Here is a 27,610-nt window from a genome sequence, read left to right on the forward strand (position 1 = left end):
TAACTCTGGGATTAAAAAAAAGAAAAGAAAACCTTAATAGAAGGGTTGGAAAATAGAAAAACAGAAAAATAAAGATGAAAGACAAAGAAAAAATAGGACAAAAAGCACAGAGCAAGTTCAGGAGGGGCAATGTAAAAAAGAAGGAAAAAATGAAAGGAAGGAAGGAAAATAAAAGAAACAGAGAAAAATGGATAGGACAGATCACCAGCTAAATATTTAAAGTCTCCTAGAACTTAAGGATGTATTTCCAGATTGAAGACTCTGAGTGTGAAGCACAGTGAAGTCAAATAGTGGATGTACAGCATGTACTGTGAAATTTCAGAATACCTAAGAATAATGAAAAGATGCTACATACTTCTTATACTAGTCATAGTCCTCCAGAAAAATAAGACCAATGGTGTATAAAGAGATTTAAAGTGATTTATTTTGAGGAATCACCTCATTGGTTATGGAAACTACATCCTATAATTTGCAAGCTAAAAACCCAGGAAAGCCGGTGGTATAAGTCCCAGTCCAAGTCTGAAGGCCCAAGAATTGGGAACACTAACATTCGAAGGCAGTAGAGGATGGGAGAAAATAGTTGCAAGTGAAAGTGAAAGTGTTAGTCATTCAGTCATGTCCGGCTTTTTTCGACCCCATGGACTAGCCCATCAAGCTCCTCTGTCCATGGAATTTTCCAGGCAAGAATACTGGAGTGGGTTGCCATTCCCTTCTCCAGGGAATCTTCCTGACTCAGGGATCAAGCCAGAGTCTCCCACATTGCAGGCAAATTCTTTACCGTTTTCAATAAGGGACTTGTATCCAGAAAATATAAAAAATTCTGACAACTCAATAATAAAGAGACAAATAATTTTTAAATGGGTAAAGGATCTGAATAGACATTCCTCCAAGAAAAATATACAACTGACCAATAAGCTCATGAAAAAATGTTCAACATCATTAGTCATGAAGGAAATGCAAACTGAAACGACAATGAGATACCATTTAATACTCACTAGGTTGGCTAGAATCAAAAAGTCAGATAATAACAAGTGTTGGTATGGATGTGGAGAAATTGGAAACTTCATATACTGTTAGTGGGGATGAGAAATGGAGCGGTCACTTTAGAAAACAGCCTGGAACTTCCACAAATGATTAAATTAGAGTTACTGTATAAACCAGCAATTCTACTCCTAGGTATAAACTCAAAAGAAATGAATGTATGTCCATGAAAATACTTATACACAAATGTTTATAGCAGTATTCTAGCAAAAAACAACCCAAATTCCATCTACTAATGAATGTCTAAACAAAATGTGTTATATTCATACAAAGAAATATTACCCAGCCATAAAAAAGAACAGAGTTACTGATACATGACATAATATGGATGAACCTTGAAAAATCCTGCTAATTTTATGGGTGTGTTAAACCTACCTTGCACCCCTGGGATAAATCCCACTTGGTTGTGGTGGAAACCACACTTATTTTTAAATGTTACTGGATTCAGTTTGCTATTATTTTGTTGAGGACTTTTGCATCCATATGCATAAGATATTGCCTGCAGTTTCCTTTGCCGTGATGTCTTTGTCTGGTTTGGCTATTATAGTAATAATGGTCTCATAAACTGAGTTGGAGAGTATTCCTTTCTTTTTATTGGTTAAATTGTGTCCTACACCCTGTCCCTACCCCAGTACATATATTAAAGCCCTAACTCACATTCTGTGGGTTGTCTTTTCATTTTCCTGATTGTATCATTTGAAGCATGAAAGGTTTTAATTTTGAGGAAGTCACATTTATCTATTTTTTCCTTTGTTGCTAAGTCTTTGGGGTCATATCTAAGAATCCTTTGCCAAATCTAAGATCATTAAGTTTTACCCCTTTGTTTTTCCTAAAAATGTATAGTTTTAACTCTAATGCTTAAGTCTTTTGATTAATTTCACATTGATTTTTATATATGGTGTGAAATAGTGGTCCAACCTTATTCTTTGACCCATGGAAATATATTTGTCCCAGCACCATTTGTGGAAAAGACTATTTCTCCCATTGGATAATCTCAGCGCTCTTGTCTAAAATCAATTGACCATACATATATGGGTTTATTTCTGGGCTCTTCATTTTGTTTCATTGATCTATGTATCTATCCTTCTGCCAGTACCACACTATTTTATAATTCTTTTTTTTAAACTTATTCCTAAGTTTAGATGCCCTTTATAAAGTTGTGGATTCCCTGGTATCCATAGCCCTAATTCCTAGGACCTCGCAATGTTACTGTAGTCACAGATAAGGTCTTTAAAGAGGTAAAGTTAAAATGAGGCTTTTAGGATGGCCCTAATCCCTTATCTAATAATTCCTTATAAGAAAACATGCAGAAAGACACCGGCATACAGAGGAAACAGCTTGTTGGGACACAGCGAGAAGACTGCTATCTAAAGTCCAGGACAGAGGCCTCAGAAGTAGCCAACCTTACTGATGTCTTGGCTTCAAATTTCTAACCTCTACAACAGTGAGAAATAATTTTCTGTTGTTTATGTTTCCTAGTCTGTGGTGTTTTTGTTATGGCAACTTGTTTTGCAGTGCATCCACTCCATGTGTGAGACTTCAAATTGTGGGGGGCTCCCATGTATAATCCCAAGCTGCAAATTGATATCATAGTCAGTTTGCATGAAAAAACGCAGTTCTGGCTTTTCTGTAACTTTTACAATGCTGTTTGTTTCACCTTGTGAGCCACAAGATTTTCCAGACCCCAGAGGCTTAGACAGGTCCACAGGGCTCAAGAAATTCCAGAACCCACTCCTTTTCTTATCTAAAGTGCCACTTGATTTGGTGGTAACAGTTGGTATGCTTGCAGGCAGGTATGTAGTCCAGGAAGGGTCAGAAGTCGGTCAGAGGCCTGCTTTCCTACTTCTGAAGCCTGAACAAAACTGTTTCCATTTTAATTTGTCTAACACAACCCCAGCAAACTAATACACTCCTCTTCTGTTTTTTGGAAGAGTTTGTAAAGATTATTCTTCCTTAAGAGTTTGGTAGAATTTACAAATGAAACTGAGTCTGAGCTTTTCTTTGTGGGTAGATTGTTAAATTTCTTCACCTTTTAAAAATTAATTAATTATTTTTTTATTTTTGGCAGTACTGAGTCTTCATTGCTGCACAAGGGCTTTCTCTACCTGTGGAGAATGAGGGCTACTCTCTAGTTGTATAGATCTACAAAGTGACAATCTGAGTAACTGTCTATTTCTTCTTGAGTCAGTTTTGATCATTTGTGTCTTTCTAGGAATTTGTCCATCTAGGTTGTCTAATTTGTTGTAGTACAATTATTCATAGTGTTCCTTTATAATCCTTTTGATTTCTGTTGGATCAGTAGTAATGTACCCTATTTCATTTCTGAGTAATTTGAAATTTCTTTTCCTCTTGGTCAATGTAGCCAAAGATTTGCAATTTTTTTCACCTTTTCAAAAAATTATTTTTGGGAACTTCCTTGGTGGTCCACTGGTTAAGAATCCACCTGCCAATGCAGTGGACATGGGTTTGAGCCCTCCTCTGGGCTCCACGTGCTTCAGGGCAACTAAGCCCAAGAGCAGCAACTACCGAAGCCCAGGCTCTAGAGCGCGTGCTCGGCAACAAGAGAAACCACTTCAGTGAGAAGTCCACACAACACAGCTAAAGAGTAGCCCCCACTCGCTGCAACTAGAGAAAGCCTGAGCACAGCAATGAAGACCCAGCACAGTTAAAAAATTAATAACTAAATTATTAAAAATCAGCTTTTTGCTTGTTTAATTGATTTTCTCTATTGTTTTTCTATTCCACTTTAATCTGTATTATTTTCTTGCTTCTGGCTGCTTTAGGTTTTGTTTGCTCTTCTTTTACCCATATCTTAAAGTCGAAGTTTAGGTTATTGATTTGAGATCTTTCTTTTTGCTTAATATGGACATTTAAAGTTATAAATGTCTCTCTAAGCACTGCTTTAGCTCTACTTCAAAAGTTTTGAAATGTTGTGCTTGATTTTCATTCACCTCAAAGTATTTTCAGATTTTCCTTTTGATTTCCTTTTTGACCCACTGGTTACTTAGGAGTGTGTTATTTATTTTCCACAAATTTGTTATTTATTTTCCACAGACTTGTAAGTTTTACCCATTTTCCCTGTTATTGGCTTCTAATTTCATTTCACTGTGGCCAGAAAACATACTTTATATTATTTCTGTTCCTTTAAATTTATTGAGGTGTGTTTTAGAGCCTGGCAGATGGTATAGCCTGGATAATATTCCATGTACACTTGAATATATATTCCTATATGGTGATAATGTACATTCTATTGCTGGGTGGAGTGTTCTATGGCTGTCAGTTAGGTCTAGCTGGTTTATGGCATTGCTCAAGCCTTCTATTTTTCTTTTTGACTATCTGTCTCATTCTGTCCATTATTGAAAGTAGAATGTCAAAGTTTTCAACTGTCATTGTTGATTCTTCTATGTCTTATTTATTGTTGTAAGAACCGTTGGACCTATGGAAGTCTCCATAGATTTTTTATTTTTTTAAATCCAGCCTAGCAAACTTTCCTTTTGGTTGGATCATTTAATCTATTTTAATTTAATGTTATTATTGTTACTGGATTTGCATGGCTCATTTTTCTTTTGGTTTTCTATTTGTCATATGTCTTTCTTGTCCCTCTGTTCCTCTTTTGTTGCTTTCTTTTACATTAAGGAAATATATTCTAATAAAGCATCTTAATTTCTTTAATTATTTTTCACTATATATTTTTCAAATTGTTTCAGAGGTTGCTCTGAGGTTTACCATATATAGCTTAATTTATCAGAAGCAGCTTTGGATTTACACCAGTTATTTCCAGTTTTATATAGAAACATTACTCGTGTATAGCTGTACTCCCTTCTTCCTGCGTGACCACCACTTTGTGGCATTTTATTATATATATATATATAAAGCATCAATTAATGTTATACAACCAACAATGCATTGTTATTATACTACTTTAGTCTGTAATCATTTCTTTATCCCAATGTAGCTTTTCTCCCACCCACCTCTTTTGTGCTGTTATTAGCAAATACATTACACGTATTAATTTTATGTTACAGGCACAATCATTCACTATTTTTTTTAAATAAAAATTCATTTATACTGTCTCTTCTAATTATACAATTGCCTTTTCTGATGTTTTGTTTTTCTTTTGGTATAAATTTGAATTACTGTCTGGGATTATTGCTTTCAACCTGTTATTTGCTTTTGTCCTTTAGTATTCTTGTAAGACACATCTGCTAGCAAAAATTCTCTCAGTTTTTGTTTGTTTGGGAAACCATTTAACCTTATTTCACCAACTTATTTTCATAAGATTGTTTCTTGGAGCACTTTGAGTATGTTATGATATTGCCTTCTGGTTTCTCTTGTTTTTCCTTAAAAGTCAGTTATTAATCTTACTGGCATTAACTTGTAGGTCATGAGTCATTTTTCTCTTGCTGATTTCAAGATTTCTTCCTTTGACTTTCAGCATTTTTGCTATGTTGTGTTTGTAGATCTCTTGCATTCATCCCATTTGGAATTTGTTGAGTTTCCTAGATATGTGAGATAGTTTTTCAATAAATTTAGAAAGCTTTTAGCCATTAATTTTTGAATATTTTTTCTGTTGCTTTTTCATTCCCCTGTCCTTCTAGTACTCCTACTATGCACATGCTGGTGTTCTTAATGATGTCCACATTTCTCTGAGGCTCTTTTTATTTTTCTCTGTTCTTGGGAACATAATCTCTATCTATCTATCTTCAAGATAGCTTATTCTTTCTTCTGCCAGTTTGAGTTTCCTGTTAAGCCTCTAATAAAGTTATTTTAGTTATTGTACTTTTCAAATTCAGAAATTTGTTTGCTTCATTTCTATAATTACAAAGTCACATCCCTGCTCTAGGGGCTAAATATATCTCTATTGATATTTCTATTTGGTATGACATTATTGTCATACTTTAATCATGCTTTTCTTTAGTTTTGTGAACATGCTTATAATAGCTACTTTGAATTATTTTTCTGATAAATCCAACATCCTGTTGCTCTCAAAGGCATTTCCTGTTCCCTATTTTCCCGATGGTTGGATCGTACTTTCCTGGTTCCTTGCATGCCTCATAATTTTTGTTAGAAACTGGACATTTTATTTTATATTTAAAAAAATTTAAACAGTTTATTTTCTATTGGGATATAGCCAATTAACAGTTTTGTGATAGTTTCAGTTGAAAAGCAAAGGGACACAGGCATACATATACATGTATCCATTCTCCCCCAAACTCCCCTCACATCCAGACTGCCACATAACTTTGATCCACATACTATACAATAAGTCCTTGCTGGTTATAAGTTTTAGATACAGAAGGGTGTACAGAAATCTGGACATTTTAGATAATATAGCAACTCTGGGTACTTGTTTACTCCTCACTCACCAGCCTCAGCAACCTCTTTTATTTATTATAAGCATGCATGCTTATTTGTTTAGTGCCTGACTGGATTACTTTAGTGAAGTTTATCCCCTCCCACCTCCAACCCCCACCCCTTAAATTTTGCTAAACCTCTTCTGATGTTGTTATCTGGTATTATAGAAATCCAAGTAGGGCTCTGGGAAATGGAATATTTCCATTTGCAGTTATTTTTGCAACTTTCCTGTAAGTTTAAATATTTTTCAAGAAAAGTTCAGAAACTTAAAAAAAAAAATCAGAAGAAAGTAGTTGTGAGCATTAAAGCATATAGCGCTTTTACATTTGCTATTTATTATTTTCCAGTACATCAGCAACAAAACTGCTAGTGCTTGTTGCTAGAGACAACTAGAACTGCTTGGTAAGCAACCGCCCAGAGTTCTTAGCAAACACGTAGAGAAGTAAAAACAGGAAATAGACGACAAGGGGGCTGTGGCCTGGCACCGGTTCTACTGGAAGGGCGGGTGAGTGGGGTCTAACACAGTGAATGTCGGACCATCAGACTTTCATAAAGTGAAAAGTTTTTATAGGATCAGAGACAAGTCCAGGGAGAGGAAGCCCAGAGCGCTTGCGGACTGGACAGGAAAGCCACGTCTGCTTTCAGACTTTCGGTTTCTTTTTCTCCATCTTGCCTGCGGATTTTCAGGCGTCGGAGTGAAGTCTGGGCTGCAGCCAGAGGAGAGCCTCACCGCAGGCTGGACGGTAGGTGCACCCCCCCCACCCCCACCCCCGACCCTCCCACGTTGCCTCTCGAGTTCACCCGGACTGGCGCTTCCTGGCACTGCGCCTGGGCGGGGGTGTGGGGCAGGGGGCAGGGGAGGGGTGGGACTTCTAGCAGGTGACTCAGTCCTGTAGAGAGAGAGAGAGAGATATATATATTATGTTCATGAATTTTTAAGTTTTTAATTGGAGGACAGTTGCTTTACAGCGTTGTGTTGGTTTCTGCGGAACAACAACCAAGAATCAGCCATAAGTATAGTACATCCGCTCCCTCTTGAACTTCCCTCCCACCCTCCAGGCCCCCATCCCACCCCTCTAGGTCCTCACGGAGCGTGGGGCTGAGCTCCCTGTGCTATACAGCAGCTTCCCACTAGCTGTTTTACACATCGTAGGGTATAAATGGCAATGCTACTCTCTCAGTTCCTCCCACCCTCTCCTTCCCCTCGTAGATCTGTTATCTTCGGTTTGCCCCCTGGGCCTAGACCAGCTGGAGCTGCCCCAATTCTCTGGAGGGCCGCCTGAGTCTCCCAGGATCCCAGGTACCCGTTTGGGCGCGGGATCGCCCAGACCCAGAGACTCGCCCAAGAATGAAGCCCCAGGACCGCAACTTTGGTGGCAGATCCCCAGTGTTTTGCAAACTTTGCTTAGGGACATCCCGAGGGTTGCTCCCTTCGGCGAGACCTGATGAAAAAAGTCTGGCAGCTTTCCTTTGGCAAAGTTGATGAGAACTGGGACTTTGTGTGCTGTAGTGTGTCTCCGCGGAAGCGTCTGGTAGGACGGGAATTTTTACTCTTTTGCAATAGCCTGGTGAAGTAGGTTAGGGCTGCCCTTTCTTAAAGCAGTGTGTGATGTGTGTTTTGGCAAACTGGAAGAACAGCTTCCCTTAGGAAAGTTCGCAATGACTGATGGGTAAGACTTTTTGTAGAGCCTTGAAATAAACTTGTTCCTTCCTCCCCCGCTTTTTCCCTTAATAGGACCTGGGGAATGTCTGGTCAGGGCTTTTTTTTTTTTTTTTTTTTTAATATTAACAGTGGAAGGCAACAGAACAAAGGCCACTGAAATTCAGAACAAGTTTTTAGTTGAAGGTTACAGGAAGTAAGTTCAAGGACGCCAAGGTTCTCCAATAGTTTCATTTGTTGACATTTGAAATTTGTTTACACATTGAGACGAAGAGCCAGTAGGGAGCTTGTTGGACACCGACAAAATATGATTTAAAACTAGGATAGAGCTCTCAGGGTTGACCTGCTTCAGGTAAGAGATTTCAGATAAGATAAACGGAGTTCTGGGTAATTTCCCTTCAGTGATTCCCCTGAATAATCTTTAAAAAGTTTCTTTGGGAGAGCCAAAAAAAGAAAAGAAAAGAAAAGAAACTTGGCCTAACTCCAACACTTAGAAAAAAGACTAGGGTTTGTAAGGGAATTTTGAATGTGTTTGCCCTACAGAAGTTGCATTTTTAGTGTTAACACTTTTGTTCTACTTATAGCTTCTGGGTTGGACATCCTGATTAGAATGGTTTTTCCTAAGGACTTCATGTTTTATATTTGAAAGTGACATTTGCACTTCATTTAACACTGTTATTTATCATCTGGCACCCGCTCTCCAAGGTGAATCCACCTGCAGGCCCACAGGGGCCCCTTGCCCCTGCCCTCTGGAAATCTTGCACAACTGGGGAGTTGTGAGGGGATAGTCATGGGTAGTTTTTCTGAGTGGTGGCAGTGGACTTGTTCATAACTGAAAAGGAAGTATAGGTTTGGTCCCTGGGGTGACCTCAAGTCCCATTACCAGCAACGGCCATGCCCACTGCTGTCTTGGCTTGAGACAAGTAATCCCCCCACCCCCTGACCAACTCCAGGTGGGTTCTTTGCCCACACAAGGCAGAGTCTGTTGTCTGGAGAGACAGCACGTAATGTGTACCTGTAGAGTTTTTAAGGTGTGGGGGCAAAGCGGTCTGGAGCAGGAAGTTTGTTTTGGGCTGTGGTTTCTGGCAGGCTGCCAGGCAGGAAGCCCACAGGAGCTTAATGCTTGCCTTGGAAGCCACAGCTAGGTGTGTCAGATGTTGTCCTCCAGTTTCTGTTCTGTCCGAAGTATAGTAAATCCTCAAAGTTCCATTCAGAGAGAATGTTGGTAAGTCCAGTTTGTTCCTAAGTCCAATAAAGTTAGCCTGGGTACCCAACTAACACAATTGGCTCTACAGTGGTGGTGGTGGTTTAGTCGCTAAGTCGTGTCTGACTCTTGCGAACCCATGGACTGTAGCCTGCCAGGCTCCTCTGTCCATGGGAATTCTCCAGGCAAAAAGACTGGAGTGGATTGCCATTTCCTTCTCCATGGCTATACAGTACTGTACTGTAATAGGTGTACAATACTTTTCAAACAAATAATACATAACAAACACAAAACCAAAGCTTTCTGTTTTGTTGTTGCTCTGGGGTAAATGATATAGTCATTAATCTTTTTTCTTCTTTGGTTTTTTTAAATCATCCATTCTTCAGTTTCTTTTTTTAAATTTTAATTTGTATTTTTTATGATAGGTCAAGAATTCTCTTACTTTCTTTTCTTTTTAATTTTGACTGCACCGAATGGTATGTGGGATCTTGTTCCTCAATCAGGGTTGGTATGATCTCAGGTGGCCTCAGCCTGCAGTGACTTGTAGGGGGGCTTCTGTTCTCCAGCCAGAGATTGAGGCTGGGTCACAGCAATGAGAGCACCAAATCCTAGCCACCTGACCAGCGGTCAGTGACAAGGCCCTGGTCCTTTGGTTTTGAGGAAAAGAATTCCCACAAAGACAGAAAGTAATGAAACAAGTTAAATATTTATTAGGAGGAAAAAGAGTACCATATGTGTGAATAGACACACGGGCAGACTCAGAGTGAGAGTCCCTGAATCTTGCCCTTGTGGCAGTTTTAATCACTGTTATGAGACATTTCTTCTGTGTTTCCTTTGGCCAATTATTTTGACTTGCCTGGTTCAGAGTCTGTATTTGGTATATCTCAAGATCCTCCTCCCATGTGTGTGTATGCATTCTTAGGTAAAATAGATTCTATCACAGAGGTGTTTGGGTAGACTATCTCTTGGCCTGCTTCTCTTTTGACCTCTAAGTAGCCTTTCTGCGCATGTATAGTCTAAGAGGTCTCCTGACTTTGAGAATGAGAAATGTGTGGCCTGCACAGGGCCCAGCCTCCTCGCTGTCTCTTTTTTTAAGGACTAAGTGATATCATTTATATAGTAAACATATACTAGTCTATTCAGGAGATTTATGTGGGCTGGAATCATTCAGGGAGCCTCAAGGAGTAGAGAAACCTGAATTAGAAACCTGAATTAGGCTTTGAGAAAAGTTTGCCTGCGTGCTCAGTCGTGTCCAGCTCTTTGCGACCCTTTGGACTGTAGCCTGCCAGGCTACTCTGCCCATGGAATTTTCCAAGCAGTAATACTGGCATGGGTTGCCATTTCCTTCTCCAGGGGATATTTCTGGCCCAGGGATGGACCCCATGTCTCTTGAGTCTCCTGCATTGGCAGGTGGATTCTTTACCACTATGTCACCTGGGAAGCTGGAGAAAGGTTTAGATATTAATTTAGAGGTGGAGAGTAAAGAGGACATTCCAGATGGAGGCAAATATTCTTGCAAAGTTACAGAGTTAGGACAGAGATTAAAGTATTAGGGAAGGAGTGGGGGACAGTCCAGCTACATTTAGGAGTTTACCTGCTATGTAAGTTTTCTGTGGCTGCCCTCAGTCTTCCTTTCTTAATTGTCCTGCTATTCTTGTCTTAGAGTTTCTGTTCACAGGGAATGACTCTCCTATCACTTTACTCATCTTCCTCCTGCTTCAGAACCCAAGCCTCTTGCACTGAAAGCACAGAGTCCTAAACAGTGGACTTTCAGTGATGTTCCAAGAAAACATTTTAAAGCTTACAGTACAGTACTTTGAAAGTACAGTAGTCCAGTAAATAGTTGGCCTACGGGGGCTGGCATCAAGTGAACGTCCTGGGCTTGTGATACTGCACTACCGTATTCGATACAGTGTGTGCCCTCAGTCACTCAGTCATGTCCGACTGTTTGTGACACCATCGGCTGTAGCCACCAGGCTCCACTATCCATGGACTTTTGCAGGCAAGGATACTGGAGCAGGTTGCCATTTCCTACTCCAGGGAAGCTTCTCAAACCAAGGAATTGAACCTGCATCTCCTGCATTGGTTGGCAGATTCTTTACCACTGAGCCAACAGTGAAGCCCCCATTGAGCCTCTCCTAGTTCTTAAACAACAACATTGTTACCCCATAGAATTGCAAAATCTTCCTTTCACAAGCTCTGTCTCCTGGATCTGACAACCAGGTTCTAAGCTTGTTTCTCATTCTACCACCATCTTCATCTTGCTTCCTTGTAGATGATGTAAGGATGAGTAGGCATGACCCAAGTGCCCGCCTGCTGGGGCCCTGTGATGATGACCAGTCTGTTCAAGGCCTAGGAGGGTGAACTTGGCAGTCCTGGCCAGGACTCCTCTACAACTTAATGTAGATGAGTGGGAGCTTACCACATATGACAATACTCAAGAAGAAAGTAGGTAAGGGAGGGGAGATAATTTTGGGTGCTTGCGCTCTCTAGGGGAAGTTTGCCCTAGTGAAAATTTGCTTTGATTCAGGAGGAGTGGGGCCACTGCATTAAGTAGTTTTCCCTAGTGACTCTGCTCATGTTTCAGTATGGTTAGATGACTCACCATCTCCTTTTGGTCTAGATTCTTTCTCCTTCTGGGATTCTTTCATTCCCGCATTTTCTGCAGCCTGTATCCAGCTATTGTGAATCAGAGAAGTGATGTGAGGTAATGTTATGTTGAAATTTGTAGGAGTTTCCATGAGAGTCATGGGGCTGAGCTTCATCAAAGAACTTTATAAGATATACCTTCTAATTTTATGTCATTTTATAATTGAGATCAACTATAATTTCTGGGCAATTTGCTATAATTAAAATGTATGATTGGGAAGCCAAATATAATAATTTTTTAATGCATCCTCTTAGTCACTGATGGGCTTCCCTGGTGACTCAGTTGGTAAAGAACCTGCCTTCAATGTGGGAGACTCGGGTTCAATCCCTGGGTTGGTAAGATTCCCTGGAGAAGGGCATGGCAACCCACTTCAGTATTCTTGCCTGAAGAATCCCCTTGGACAGAGGGGCCTGGTGGGCTACAGTCTGCAGGGGTTGCAAAGAGTCGACACAACTGAGCGACTAAGCACAGCACAGCCACTGATACATTATGTATTTTCATATACATAATGTATCAGTGGGTAAAAGTATGCATTAAATATTAAATTTAAAAAATGAAACATATAAAAATTTAAAATGCGCAATAAATAATTCCAAAGTGGAATGCATTTATGCTTCTGCTTTAATACATGGTCTTCTAGACCGTTTCTGCAGCATTCCAGAAATCAGGACCCACGTGACGATCTGTTACTAAGCATGTTATTTTAAATAGTGGGCACAAAATGCCATCTTGTGTACTATCTTAGGGTTAAAATGCCTATGGATGGAGAAAAGCTGCTTTTGTTATATTGGCTGCTCAAATTGCCACACACAGAGCCCACATCCACAGGTTCTGTACACAAATGGAGGAGGAGGAGCATGGGTCCTGTGACGTTCAGCGTGGATGCACTGAACTCCCATAACGTGGTCAGGATCATGTAACCCTTTCTTCCTTTATCTCTTTAGAAGCTTCTGGATGACTCTCTCAGGCACTTCATCTTCATATCTCAGTGGGGATTCCCAGACACCTGAAAGTTCCAGGTTTGCATGCTGCTTTCTGCAGCTGGGAAGGCAGGCTTCTCCACATTGCTACTCAGTTGTTTTGTATTGCTGGGAAATTACATCTGCTTGCATGCTGTGGGTCAGTGAACATGACTTGCTCTCCTGCCTCAGTGAACATGACCTGCCATGCCATGAGCAAAGCTGTACAAAGAAGGGAATACTAAGTGTATCTGTCCTGGAATAGGTTTAAGTATGCCGGGGACCAGTCATACCGGCAGTTATGCTACTGGGAACGTTACGTGCTTTTGATACCAGATGGTTTGCTGGCAAAGCTGGCATTCTGTGAGAAACATTGAAAAGCCTGATAAAGTGACATTTTACTGTCACCTACTGGGGCTATGCTGGGTGCCACAAAGCTTTATATACATAATATGGTGATGGAACAAAGGAGCTACTGACCAAGTCTGGGTGAGTTCTTCCCAGAAAAGCTTTACATGTAGGAAACACTTCAGCTGGCCCTGCAAGCTGAGCATGGTTTTGCCAGGTAATCCAGGCAAAGGTGCAAAGGTGTGGGTAAGAACTCCTTGTTGAGGTTGGTTTGAAGCCAAATGTGCGAGGTGTGTGTTAATGAGAGGTAAAGGCAGGTGCCAGACCTGGAAGAGTCTTGAATGCAAAGGAAATTGGAACCTGCGATGGGAGATAGGAGTCATTGAAAGGTCTGAAGTTAGGACAGTGCTTTGGTCCAAGCATGAACTTCAGAAAGTTCATTCTGATAGATCTCTTTGGAGATGGGGAGGCCACAGGCAGGAGGAACAGACAGGCCAGCGAGAAAGATGGATGCTAGGGCACCCCCTCATTTAAGAAGCAGGTACAGAAAGAGTGCTGAGGGGTTGGAGAAGGTTAGAGGGAAACAGTGTAAAATGTAGTGGTGTGAAGTCAGCCAAGGGAGAAGAGTTTCAAGGAAGAGTATCTAAATGCTTGGGTAAAAAATGACTTCCCTGTGACCATGAATTTGGCCACTAGGAGGCCACCAAGGCCTCTAGAAGAGCACCATCAGGTGAGGACACTCGGGTGAGGCGAGTGAGGCACTCATTTCAGGCCCATCATTTAAGGGGGTGTGAAAAATCGAGATAAATAATATTTTAATGCAAGATTTTGAAAAAATTGACATGAATGCTAAAAATCCATGATGAAGAAAATATCAGAATTCTCACTAAAGACAGTATCCACATTAATGAAGTTTCCTTTGTTTCAGGTTCCAGTATGGCACTGAGTCTCACTGTGTAAAGGGTGTGGGGTGGAGGGGACACCTGTGGAGGCATCTTGAGTTAATTGAGACACTGAAGGACCTGAAGCACGTGTTGCAGTCTCTCCCTTTCTGAAATCCCAGCTTCACATGAAAGGAGAAAGAGCGAAAGACTGGTTAAGTCCAGGGGATCTCAGGCGGAACGGGTTTTTTGGTTTTCTTTATTTTTAAGATGGAAGAGAATGAACATGTTTACAAGCTGAAGGAGGAGGAGTCCCTGAAGGTAGAGAGAGGTTGATGAAAGGGTGGAGACAAGAGGGCAAATGGGGAGTGGATGGCCCAGGAAGGTGTGGGACAGCAGGGGAAGGTGGAAGGTTGCAAGAGATCACTCAATCAACTGCAAGGTCAGTCGATGAGAAGTGGCTCCAGTGTGGTGTTTGGATAGAAGAAAGCTGTGAGGGTGGAAGGGGTGAAGGGGCTTTTGAAAGGAACTGACCGCAGTCCTGAAATAGCATGCCAAGCAGCAGTAAGGGGCCAGCTGATGTTGAAAACCACAAGAGTGTGGGATGATTTTTCCCATCCATTCAGCACGACTTCTACTCTAAATCTGTGAGTGGTGGACGCTCACCATCTGAGGATGGGATGCTGGCGTGACCATCCCGGTTTGCTGATGAGGAGTTTCGTGGACAGTGGAAATTTTAGTGCTCAAACTGGAAAGTTCTGGCATACCAAGGTATTGCAGAGCTGGTGGTGAGGAGGCAAAAGGGCAAGAGAATTGAGCTGCTAGCCAGAAAAGGGTTTGTAGCCCTTGCTTCTAGGTCCTATTTGGGGAGCTAAGAAAGTGAGGCCGTTGCCTTGAAGCGAATTCTGAAACTCTTTTCACTCATTCAAATACTAATTGAGTGCTTACTAGGAGTCAGGCACTGGGGTCTGTGCAGAAGATCTAACCACAAAGAAGACAACAGTGTTCTCTTGGAATATCCTTCTGTCAGTTGGTGTCAGTTGGTGCTCAGGACCCGTTCTCACTTAGGTCTAAAGAGTGGAAAACCACAAACTGCATTTCCCAGACTCCTTTATAACGTACATGTGGGCAGGATCTGTAACCAAGTGGAGGAGAGACCAAGTAGCTGGTTGCTCTTGTTGGTTTCCCTGCTGGCAAGCAGGGCGGTGGTGATGGGGTTCAAGCAGCACATTGTTAAGTCCAGTCACCAGCTGTGGGGACAGAGGAGGCAGATGGGGGGCTGATTGACCCTCTGATCTTGGGATCATTGACTGAGCTGTTCTTTTTTTTTTTTTTTTTTAAGATTTCTTTATTTTTGGCTGTGCTGGGTCTTCCTTGCTGGATGCGGGCTTTCTCTAGTTGTGGTGGGTGGGGGCTACTCTTTGTTGTGGTGTGCAGGCTTCTCATTGCAGTGGCTTTTCTTGTTGCAGAGCACAGGCTGTAGGGCACATAAGCTTTAGTAGTTACAGCACATGGGATTAGTTGCTCCTTGTGGGATCTTCCTGGACCAGGGATCGAATCTGTGTTCTCTCCATTGGCAGGAGGATTCTTAACCACTAGGCCACCAGGGGAGCCCCGAGGTGTTCTTCAGCTCTGTGCTACTGTTGACAGCCTCCTGCGTCCCCACTGCCTTGGCCAAGACGAGGTCTTTCTGGGAGCCCTGGGAATCTTTCTCAGAAGCTCAGTTAGGAGACCATTCCTCAAGTCCTTACAGCACTTTTGTAAGCTCCTGTATCCACCTATATCAATGTTTTTCAAAACACCTGGAGTGGTTTCTTCTTCTAGAAGCTGATACCTTTCCCTTTCCATTAACCAGTGGAAAGGAACCCTTATGACTTACATCTGCTTTATTTGGTGTATTCAGTGATCATTCGCAACTATTGAGAAGTGAAACTGGAACTGCTCTGACTCTGAAGGTGGGGGACAGTTTGTACCATTGTGGAAATTTTGTGTGGGTGAGGAAACGAAGGAGAGACAGTCATTAAATTAAAATTTGCCAGAGAGGGGGTGCCAGAAAGGGGAATTCCTTAAAAATTCTAGAAACACACACAGCTGCCAGTTTTGCCCTGCTGGGAAAGGTGAATGACTTAAGACAGTGGGCGTGAAAGAACACTAACAGAAGTCTCAGTCACTCGGAGGGCTGGGTTTTTGAAAGAAGGAAGGAGAAAGAATTGCGCTTGGACAGCTCCTTTGTCTCTGAGTGAGGTGAAGCCGTTGACTTCAGAGGAGGTGTGTGGTGCTGAACTAGGCAGCTCAGGCAGGACAGGGCTGGTAAGTAATGAGCACTCTCCTTTCCCCAAACTCTAAACAACTCATTCTACCTGCCACCCCCCTCCGCATCCCTTCTACCCTATCTTTTTAAAATATATATTTATTTGTTTTTGGCTGTGCTGGGTCTTCATTGCTGACTTTTCTCTTGTTTCGGAGAGCAGGGACTATTCTTTAATTGCTGTGCCTGGGCCTCTCATTGAGGTGGCTTCTCCTACTGCAGAGCATGGGCTCTCGGGCACTTGGGCTTCAGTAGCTGGGACATGTGGACTCGGTACTTGCAGCTCCCAGGCTCTAGAGCACAGGCTCAATAGTTGTGGCCCAGTGGCTCAGTTGCTTTGTGGTATGTGGGGTCGTCCCAGATCAGGGATCAAACCCAAGCCTCCTGCATTGGCAGCTGGATTCTTTATCACTGAGAAACCAGGGAAGCCCCCCTTCTACCCTATCTCTTGAATCATGTTAAATAAAATTGGACTTGTTCTTTTTGATGGTAACTTTGGGATGCTTCTAGGCTTTCTTGTTCTAAGGATTGTCTATGTATACACCAAAAAAGCTCTGAAGCATTTTCAATGCTATGAGATAGTTTCTATATGGCATGCTCTGGTTGTTTCTATGCAGTACTTGTTAACTGAACTGGTAAGGGCTACATGCAGTAGAGAGAAAGAGAAACTCCTTTTTTTAGTTCAAGAACATATAGGGTTTCCTTTTAGCTAATTATTGTCTTCTAATTTTATTGCACTGTGGTCAGAGAATGTGGTCAGAGGTGTATTTATTTTACTGTCTGTATATCTATTGCTGAGCATATGTAGTAAAATATTACAAATTTAGTCACTTCCCCTCTGAATTTTTATCTAGTGATGTTTTGTTAATCCCACAACAGAAACCACTTTTCTGTGTTAATTATTCATTATTATTATATGTTTTAATATTTTTAATACACATATCCCTAAACAATATATGGTATTGTTACTAACATTTAGGGTCTTATGTAAGTTGAGAGTGCTCAGCATGTGTGCATGCTCAGCTGCTCAGTCGTGTCCAGCTCTTTTGCGACCCCCATGGACTGTAGCCTACCAGGCTCCTCTGTTCATGGGATTTCTGAGGCAAGAATACTGGTGTGGGTTGCCAATTCCTTCTCCAGGGGATCTTCCCGACCCAGGGATTGAACCTGCATCTCTTGTGGCTCCTGCATTGACAGGTGGATTCTTTACCGCTGCGCCACCTGGAAAGCCCCAAATTATTACTAACATTAAAGATCTTCAGTTCAGTTCAGTCACTCAGTCGTGTCCGACTCTTTGCAACCCCATGAACCGCAGATGCCAGGCCTCCCTGTCCATCACCAACTACCGGAGTTTACCCAAACTTATGTCCATTGAGTTGGTGATGCCATCTAACCATCTCATCCTCTGTCATCCCCTTCTCCTCCTGCCTTCAATCGTTCCCAACATCAGGGTCTTTTCAAATGAGTCAGCTCTTTGCATCAGGTGGCCAAAATTTTGGAGTTTCAGCTGCAACATCAGTTCTTCCAATGAACACCCAGGACTGATTTCCTTTAGGATGGACTGGTTGGATCTCCTTGTAGTCCAAGGGACTTTCAACAGTCTTCTCCAACACCACAGTTCAAAAGCATCAATTCTTCTGTGCTCAGCTTTCTTCATAGTCCAACTCTCACATCCATACATGACTACTGGAAAAACCATAACCTTGACTAGATGGACCTTTGTTGGCAAAGTAATGTCTCTGCTTTTTAATATGCTCCCTAGGTTGGTCATAACTTCCCTTCCAAGGAGTAAGTGTCTTTTAATTTCATGGCTGCAATCACCATCTGCAGTCATTTTGGAGCCCAAAAAAATAAAGTCTGACACTGTTTCCCCATCTATTTCCCATGAAGTGATGGGACCAGATGCCATGATCTTCGTTTTCTGAATGTTGAGCTTTAAGCCAACTTTTTCACTCTCCTCTTTCACTTTCATCAAGAGGCTCTTTAGTTCTTCTTCACTTTTGGTGTCATCTGCATATCTGAGGTTATTGATATTTCTCCCGGCAATCTTGATTCCAGCTTGTGTTTCTTCCAGCCCAGCGTTTCTCATGATGTACTCTGCATAGAAGTTAAATAAGCAGGGTGACAATATACAGCCTTGATGTACTCCTTTTCCTATTTGGAACCAGTCTGTTGTTCCGTGTCCAGTTCTAACTGTTGCTTCCTGACCTGCATATAGGTTTCTCAAGAGGCAGGTCAGGTGGTCTGGTATTCCCATTTCTTGAAGAATTTTCCACAGTTTATTGTGATCCACACAGTCAAAGGCTTTAGCATAGTCAGTAAAGCAGAAATAGATGTTTTTTTCTGGAACTCTCTTGCTTTTTTGATGATCCAGTGGATGTTGGCAATTTGGTCTCTGGTTCCTCTGCCTTTTCTAAAACCAGCTTGAACATCAGGAAGTTCACGGTTCACATATTGCTGAAGCCTGGCTTGGAGAATTTTGAGCGTTACTTTACTAGTGTGTGAGATGAGTGCAATTGTGTGGTAGTTTGAACATTCTTTGGCATTGCCTTTCTTTGGGATTGGAATGAAAACTGACCTTTTCCAGTCCTATGGACACTGCTGAGTTTTCCAAATTTGCTGACATATTGAATGCAGCACTTTCACAGCATCATCTTTTAGATTTGAAATAGCTCAACTGGAATTCCATCACCTCCACTAACTTTGTTCATAGTGATGCTTCCTAAGGCCCACTGGACTTCACATTCCAGGATGTCTGGCTCTAGGTGAGTGATCACGTGATATGATATGCATACTTTAGCAACTTTTTGCTTTAGCAGAAATATTTGTTTTATTTTTTGTCTGTTTGTGAGATTCATTCATAGTTCCTCATTTTTCATGGCTGTATTGTATTTTACAAAGGAGTGGGACATTTTATTCAGTCTCTTTTAGTAGACTTGTAGGTGGTTACCATTATTGTGTGCTAAGATTTACTGATGCTTGGAACATTATGTACACGTCTTGGTATTCTAAGAATTTTAAAAGCATATTCATTTAGGAATAAAATTTTCAAGTCATAGAGTAACATATGCTTTCATCTTTATCAGGTATTGCAACTTGTTCTTTAAAGTGGCCAAATCAATTTATAATTCCTCTAGCAATGTGTAAAGTTTCTAATTTCACTATATTTTCTCTGACATGTAGTAACAGATTTGACCAATGTGAAATAATATCTCACTGTAGTTTAAATTTGCATTTCTCTGAATACTATTTTGCCTTCAATATCTTTTCATATGGTTTGTGGCTGTTTGGGGTTTCTTCTTCTGGGAATTGCCTATTGCCTATTTTCTCCTTGGGTTGCTTGTCATATGCTTATTGATTTGCAGAAATGCTTTCCATATTCTGGCTACATCTACAAAATCACTTTTGTATTTGTAGGTTATAATAATGTTCTTGGAGAATCCTTTCTAGACATTTTATGTCCAGGACTTTAGAACTTGTGGAATTGGCTTGTATATGGTATGAGCAAAGGATCCCAGTTTATCCTTTTTGTATGTATGGAAAACTGTTGTCTCAGCACCCTTTCTGGACATTAATATTCTTTCCCTCTTGATTTACAGGACCACCTTAGTTGTCAGTGTGTGGATTTATTTCTGAGTTCTCATCTGTGTATTGGTTGTTTTATTACCTATTCCTGTGTCATATTACTATACATTTATAATAAATCTTGATATCTGGTAAGGCAGCTTCATTCAACTGGTTGTCCTTAAAGCTTGTACTGGCTATTCTTGGCCCTTCTTCTCCATATAAGCTTAAAAATCAGCTTGCCATGGTCCATGGCAAAATTTTTTCAGTGTTTGATTGGACTTAAATTTGTATAAATTCATTTGGGAATTGATATCCTCATGATATTGAATCTTCTGTCCATGATTATCATACATTTCTTCAGTTATCTTTGTCTTAACTGAAGTCTTCCTTAAAGTTTTATAATTTCTTCTTTAATGTCTTGTGTATCTTTTGAAAGTTTTTTTTTTGTATACCATATAACTTTTGCTGCTCTTGTAGATAGTATCTTTTTAAAAAAATTTACATTTTCTTCCTATTTTTTTGCTAATGGATAGAGATATAATTGACTTTCATTTATTAATCATATAATCCAAGCCTTAACCTCTTATGAATTCTAGCATTTTGTCTGTTGGTATACTTGGGTTTCCTATGTAGAAAGTCTTACTGCTTGTGAAGATTGGTATTTGGTTCTCTGGTTCTTATACTAATGCTCTAATTAAGGTTTTTTCTTATTTTAGTGCTAAGCTCTGTCCTCTAGTACAGTGTTGAATAGAAGGGTGATCATTCTTGTCTTGAGCCTCGTTTTTAAGGGAATGTTGCTAACATGTCACCACTAAGTATAATATTTGCTGCTGACTTTTATTTTTCTCATATTAATAATTACTATTAAACTAGTTATAAATTGCTGCCTCATAAGTCCCTTGCTTTAGATCCATAGATCACTGATTTTAGAGAATTCACATGTTTTTTATATTCAGTCTCCATACTCACAAGCAAGGTAAAACTGTCCATTTATCTAGGTCTTTATTAATGTCTTTCCAATAATGTTTTATAGTTTTTTTTCTGTTAATGTTTTGTTAGACTTTGTTAGACTCATTCCTACATGTTCTCTGTTTTTATACTATTGTATGTGGCACATCTTAAACAGCTTATCACTGGTTTTTAGCTGTTTTATCCTTTTGCTTTCCTACAAGTTTGCTTTCTTACATGCTCAACTGTATATTTGAACAAACATTTTTTATGTTTTCTTTAGCATTTCGGTGTGTATTATAGTCATTTTTTCCATATTATCTAGTGCAGTTTCTCAGTTTTGGCACTGTTTTATTTAGGGCTGAATAATTCTTTGTTGAGGGGAATATCATTGTGTAATATTTAACAGCATCCCTAGCCTCTGTCTTGTAGATGCCAATAGCCCCACCTGGTTATGATGACCAAAAATGTCTCAAACTGAGTAAAAATTGTCAAATGTCCCTGAAGAGCAAAACTTTCCCTGATTAAGAACCATTAAGTTGGCCTGTCAAATTTCAAAAATTGCCCTTATCTTCTTGAACCTTTGAAAATACTTATTTTTTTGTTTTTATTTTTTAAATTAATTATTTTAATTGGAGGCTAATTACTTTACAGTATTGTGGTGGTTTTTGCCATATATTGACAGGAATCAACCATGGATATACATGTGGCCCCCATCCTGAACCCCCCTCCCTCCTCTCTCCCCATCCCATCCCTCTGGGTTGTGCCAGTGCACTGGCTTTGAGTGCCCTGTTTCATGCATTGAACTTGGACTGGTCATCTATTTCACATATGGTAATATACATGTTTCAATGCTATTCTCTCAAATCATCCCACCTTCACCTTCTCCCATAGAGTCCAAAAGTCTGTTCTTTATATCTGTGTCTCTTGCTGTCTTGCATACAGGGTCATTGTTACCATCTTTCTAAATCCCATATATATGCATTAATATACTGTATTAGTATTTTTCTTTCTGACTTACTTTGCTCTGTATGATAAGCTCCAGTTTCATCCACCTCATTAGAACTGATTCAAATGTATTCTTTTTAATGGCTGAGCAATACTCCATTGTGTATATGTACCACAGCTTTCTTATCCATTCATCTGCAGATGGACATCTAGGTTGCTTCCATGTCCTGCCTATTGTAAACAGTGCTGTGATGAACATTGGGGTACATGTGTCTCTTTCAATTCTGGTTTCCTCAGTGTGTATGCCCAGCAGTGGGATTGCTGGGTCGTATGGCAGTTCTCTTTCCAGTTTGTTAAGGAATCTCCACACTGTTCTCCATAGTGACTGTACTAGTTTGCATTCCACCAATAGCATAAGAGGGTTCCCTTTTCTCTGCACCCTCTTCAGCATTTATTGTTTGCAGACTTTTTGATAGCAGCCATTCTGACTAGCGTGAGATGGTACCTCATTGTGGTTTTGATTTGCATTTCTCTGATAATGAGTGATGTTGAGCAGAAGATACTTATTTTTAAACTCTTTCAGACACAGGTTCCTAGTATGTGAGTTTTACTTTGTCTACTGTCATGGTGCTTTTTTTGTTTATGCAGGTGATTTTTAATCATAGACTCACCTTCAGCAGAATGTATGTCTCATATCCTCTGGGTTGGGAAGGTGACCTTATGGGGGTGGCTTGGGTTTTGCCTCTCAAGACCTTACTGAACTTCCTTAGTCTGAAAGTAGTTTTTATGTTAATTTCTTGGTTTGGGATTAAAAGAAACTGTAACAAAGTAGTGAGTATTTGGACTGTAGCCCCACTTCTCCCTTTCATGCTCCCTTCTTTCAAGTGCCAATCGCTGCTGGCCTCAGTTCACTGTCCCCAGCGCCGCCCCAACACATAAGCACTGGTATTTTGCTGCATCTGGTTGGCCTGGGTCAGCACAGGATCTGTAGTTTTCCTTTTGATATTTTCTTTGACTATGCCAGATGCTACCACTGAGTAATTTGGATTTTGCTGCCAAACTATACTTCCATTAGTACAGAGGGAAGACAGCACGCCAGTTCTCTTGCTGAGTGTGCGTGACTGGCAGAAGGCAGCCTTGGGTGTAATGGCTAGAGGAAACGAACTGAGCTGATCATATTTTAAGAAGCAATTATCTGATTTTGTTAACTCTTAATGGTATTATTATATCATTGATGGTTATGAATTATAAAAATTACTGTGTTTAAAAAGGGAATTGAACATTTCTTTTCTAATAGCTCTGTTTGATTCTTTTTCAGTATGTCTAGTGAATGTACATAACATCTCATTCCTTTTTTAAAAAAATAGTTTTGTTTACTTTTGGCTGTGCTGACTTTTCTCTAGTGGCAGCATGAGGGAGCTATTAGTGGCTTCCCATGGCAGTGGCTTCTCTTGTGGTGGAGCACAGGCTCTAGGGCTCACAGGCTTCGGTAGTTGCAGGGCATGGGCTCAGGAGTTGCGACTCCCAGGCTCTAGAGCACAGGCTCCATAGTTGTGGTGCATGGGCTTAGTTGCTCCACAGCACGTGGAATCTTCCTGCAGCTGCTGCTGCCAAGTCGCTTCAGTCGTGTCCGACTCTGTGTGACCCCATAGACGGCAGCCCACCAGGCTCCCCCGTCCCTGGGATTCTCCAGGCAAGAACACTGGAGTGGGTTGCCATTTCCTTCTCCAATGCATGAAAGTGAAAAGTGAAAGTGAAGTCACTCAGTCGTGTCCGACCCTTCGCGACCCCATGGACTGCAGCCTACCAGGCTCCTCCGTCCACGGGATTTTCCAGGCAAGAGTACTGGAGTCGGGTGCCATCGCCTTCTCCGGAATCTTCCTATCAGGGATCAAGCCTGTGTCTTGGATTCTTTACCAGTGAGCCACCAGGAAAGCCCCTCATTTCTTCTTGTGTTTACTTATTTTATACTTTCTAGTGTGTATAAGTATTTTACAGATTAATTTATAATAATAGCAACTGCAGAATTATGACTTTTAATGAATAGAAAAAGAACTTGCCTTCCTTTTTTGGAAACTAATAGGTAGGTTTAAAGTCTTGTTAGCCTGTGAGTAGAGTACAGATTTAGCCTCTGCAAAACACATAAAATTAGCATTAAGCTTTCAGATTAGAAAAATAATGAAGTAGTCTGAGTACCAGTTTTTCTACTTTGAGTAAACAATCATTTTAAATTTCATTTCTCCAGTTATTCAGAATGGCTATGTTTAAGTGAGGCTTGGATGAATGAACATGGGATTGGCATAGACACATTAATACTTATTAACAAGCCTACATTAACTGAAGTGTCTATTTTATTAAAAACTAACCCTTTTAGACTATCAAGAGGAAGGCTAGTGTGAATGGTGTGCATGAATGGCTTATTTTAAAATAAGATATTTAAAATTTTTTTTAAATCAAATTTTAAATAAACATAATTTTGTTAATTTCAGACACTAAAGTACTCCTTAATATTTCCATTGGTGGGGAACTCCGGAACTCTAGGGAAATTGTGCTTCCTCTAAGAATCTTTCAGTTTTTCTTATTTTTGACAGCAAGGGCTATTTAACATCCCATATATCCCTTTTTGCTTTGATTACCAGGAAGCTCAGGACACATTCAGGGTCTGCTAAAATCTGTTTAGGCCTTTCTGGCCTGCATATTTGCATTGTATTCTTTATCCCTCCACCTCATTTTGACTTTCTAATCTAATTATTTTCCTCCTTGTTCTCATATAAATTTTTTTTCTACTTATGTGTTTGTTGTAAGATGCTTCATCTTTTGTAACCCGAGATTGTATATTAATAAATAAAATAGAATTGGTGTTCCTTTCAGTAAATCCTGCTAGTTTAATACACGTGTACACAAATATGCAGCAACAGTTATCAACCTACAGTTAGGTTATTTCCCGATTATTTTTTGCTAAGATTAGCTTTTAATCTGAAATGTTCTCTGCTAGAAACCAACAGGGTATTGTACCAGAACATAAGAGCTTATTTATTTATTTATTTAAAAAATTTTTTATTTTATTTTATTTTTTAACTTTACAATATTGTATTGGTTTTGCCATATATCAAAATGAATCCACCACAGGTATACATGTGTTCCCCATCCTGAACCCTCCTCCCTCCTCCCTCCCCATACCATCCCTCTGGGTCATCCCAGTGCACCAGCCCCAAGCATCCAGTATCGTGCATGGAACCTGGACTGGCGACTCGTTTCATATATGATATTATACATGTTTCAATGCCATTCTCCCAAATCATCCCACCCTCTCCCTCTCCCACAGAGTCCAAAAGACTGTTCTATACATCAGTGTCTCTTTTGCTGTCTCATATACAGGGTTATTGTTACCATCTTTCTAAATTCCATATATATGCGTTAGTATACTGTATTGGTGTTTTTCTTTCTGGTTACTTCACTCTGTATAATAGGCTCCAGTTTCATCCACCTCATTAGAACGGATTCAAATGTATTCTTTTTAATGGCTGAGTAATACTCCATTGTGTATATGTACCATAGCTTTCTTATCCATTCATCTGCTGATGGACATCTAGGTTGCTTCCATGTCCTGGCTATTATAAACAGTGCTGCGATGAACATTGGAGTACATGTGTCGTAAGAGCTTATTTAAAATAAAATATAGCTATGAAACTTTAAACAGTGATCCCCATTTATAACTTAAATTTTGAAAGAAAATAGGTTGAGTTCCAATGGAAGAAGGTAAGAATATACCCATGGCATGAACATCCCACCATTCCCACCCAGTTCCTGCATCTTTCTGCAGATCTGCTCAACCTCCTTTTTTCTACTGATGCACTCAGCAATGCTAGTGACAATTGCTGTCCAGCAATGTGTTGTGAGTATGGGATTCTGACCCTCCTAAGGGGCTCAGGGTCCAAAGAGGTGATCAAAACTTGGCAAGGCTCATGTTCAGCCATGGTGGCAGGTCCTGTGAGCAGTCATGATGACACTGTGTAAAGTGCCTGTGACTTTGGGAGGATGGCAGCAGGTGTGAATGAGGGGTTTTCAAGTAGAACAACTGGGAAAAAAGGGTGAGGTAGAGACAGAAACTGGTTTTCTCCCATCATTTTTGACACCTTGCAGAGTCCCCTTTGCTAAGATTTCTGTTTGTTCAAGCCTACTGGGAGTTCACCAAAAAGGGGTTAACCCCCGTGACCTCAGTTTCTGTGGTCTAGAGAGCAGCCTAGTCATTGGGCTCTTCCTCTGCCCCTCACCATTCATCTGTCACTTCGTCATTAATTCCTTAGTAGTGATTTTCCACTTACCACACTTTATACTCTGATAAATTCTGATAAAGCACGTGGGATTTTTTTTTTTTTTTTGAAATAATGTCTCTGGTTTCATTTCTTTTAAAATGTAGGTTATCTTCTTTGTCTGTCCTGATTTTGGGATCAGTTGCTTTGTCTCCGGAAAGGATCACTTCTGCAGACTTAACAACATGAGTTTAATCTGCTAAATTAGACCAGCAAGAAAAGAAGAGCCTATACCTGGACTTTGAGGCATATGTTATTTTGCTTGGAGGATTAAAAAAAAGTTCCCTTTTAACCACAGAACTCCTCCATTGGAAAGGATTTTGAAAGAAATGAAGAAAACCACCAGAAATGAAATCAGTAGCTTCATGGCCTTCTATTGACTGGACTAGACTTTTCTTCCTGCCATTCCTTGGAATGACACTGTACAGGATGTCTGCTGAAGTCATCCATCAGGTAGAAGAAGCACTTGATGAAGAGGAGAAGGATACACTCCTTTTTTTGTGCCGAGATGTTGCTGCAGATGTGGTTCCACTGAATGTCAGGGATCTTCTGGATATTTTAAGAGAGAGAGGAAAGCTGTCTTCTGTGAGCTTGGCTGAGCTGCTCTACAGAGTGAGGCGGTTTGACTTGCTCAAGAGGGTCTTGAATATGGATACCCCGACAGTGGAGGCCCTCCTGCGCAAGCACCCACATCTGATTTCAGACTATAGGTAATTCATCAGCCCCTCCCGAGGCTGCACCAGTAGAAGGGAGGGAGGGAAGAAGATCTAGACTTCAGAACCATAGAAACATAGAGGACATTAAGCAGGTTCATCCCTTTATCTACCCACCGATCTTATTGCCCTGTTGATGTTCATTCTTCTGAAATGTTTGAATCCTTAGTACATGTTTGCTTAAAGTAACTGTGTAGAAGGTCAGATTGAAACTGGAAAGGACAGATGGTATGTGTTTGCCCGATGGGTAGAATGGTAGAGAGACAAATGACTAAGATGAGATCTGCTGTGTTCTTTGCTAGCCTGTGATGTCAGAGCTGGGCAATTTCCTGTTCTGAGAAAAGAAAACAACAAGCCTGACAGTAATCTTCCTGACCTTTGAGAGCTTTGTGATCCTTCCTGAATTTCCTCCGGTCTTTCCCCTGCCAAGGAAGTTAGTGGGTGAGCTAGCTTTCAGTGAGTTTCTGTGAGGTTCCTACTCCTGGAGGCTCTGGAGAGCCCAGATTGAAGGTTTCTTCAATTAACCACATCTAGACTCCCTTAAGTTCAGAGAGGAATGGCCATTGGAGCTCCCTTTAGTTCAGACAGCCTTTGAATTGTTCCTTCCTCCTGGTCTGTCTACAATGCAGAAGACCCGGGTTCGATCCCTGGGTCGGGAAGATCCCCTGGAGAAGGAAATGGCAATCCACTCCAGTAGTATTGCCTGGAAAATCCC

At 40.7% G+C, this 27,610-nt stretch overlaps 1 protein-coding gene across 5 annotated transcripts in view; it reads left to right on the forward strand.

The window, feature by feature from the left end:
- Window positions 1-6,726: 6,726 nt before the first annotated feature.
- CFLAR (CASP8 and FADD like apoptosis regulator) overlaps window positions 6,727-27,610 on the forward strand; it is a 54,444-nt gene continuing 33,560 nt past the window's right edge. Inside the window, exons 1-3 of one of the 5 annotated variants that reach the window (XM_027564216.1) lie at window positions 6,735-7,139; window positions 7,607-7,696; window positions 26,290-26,892. In XM_027564216.1, coding sequence (XP_027420017.1) covers window positions 26,531-26,892 — 362 coding nt within the window. In that variant the 5' untranslated portion in view covers window positions 6,735-7,139; window positions 7,607-7,696; window positions 26,290-26,530. Of the gene's footprint in view, window positions 7,140-7,606; window positions 7,697-8,311; window positions 8,409-16,267; window positions 16,409-26,289; window positions 26,893-27,610 lie in introns of those variants that run through there. The other 4 variants (XM_027564242.1, XM_027564226.1, XM_027564234.1 and 1 more) reach the window with 4 other exon arrangements.

The sequence above is a fragment of the Bos indicus x Bos taurus genome, chromosome 2, assembly GCF_003369695.1.
Source record: "Bos indicus x Bos taurus breed Angus x Brahman F1 hybrid chromosome 2, Bos_hybrid_MaternalHap_v2.0, whole genome shotgun sequence".
Lineage (NCBI taxonomy): Eukaryota > Metazoa > Chordata > Mammalia > Artiodactyla > Bovidae > Bos > Bos indicus x Bos taurus.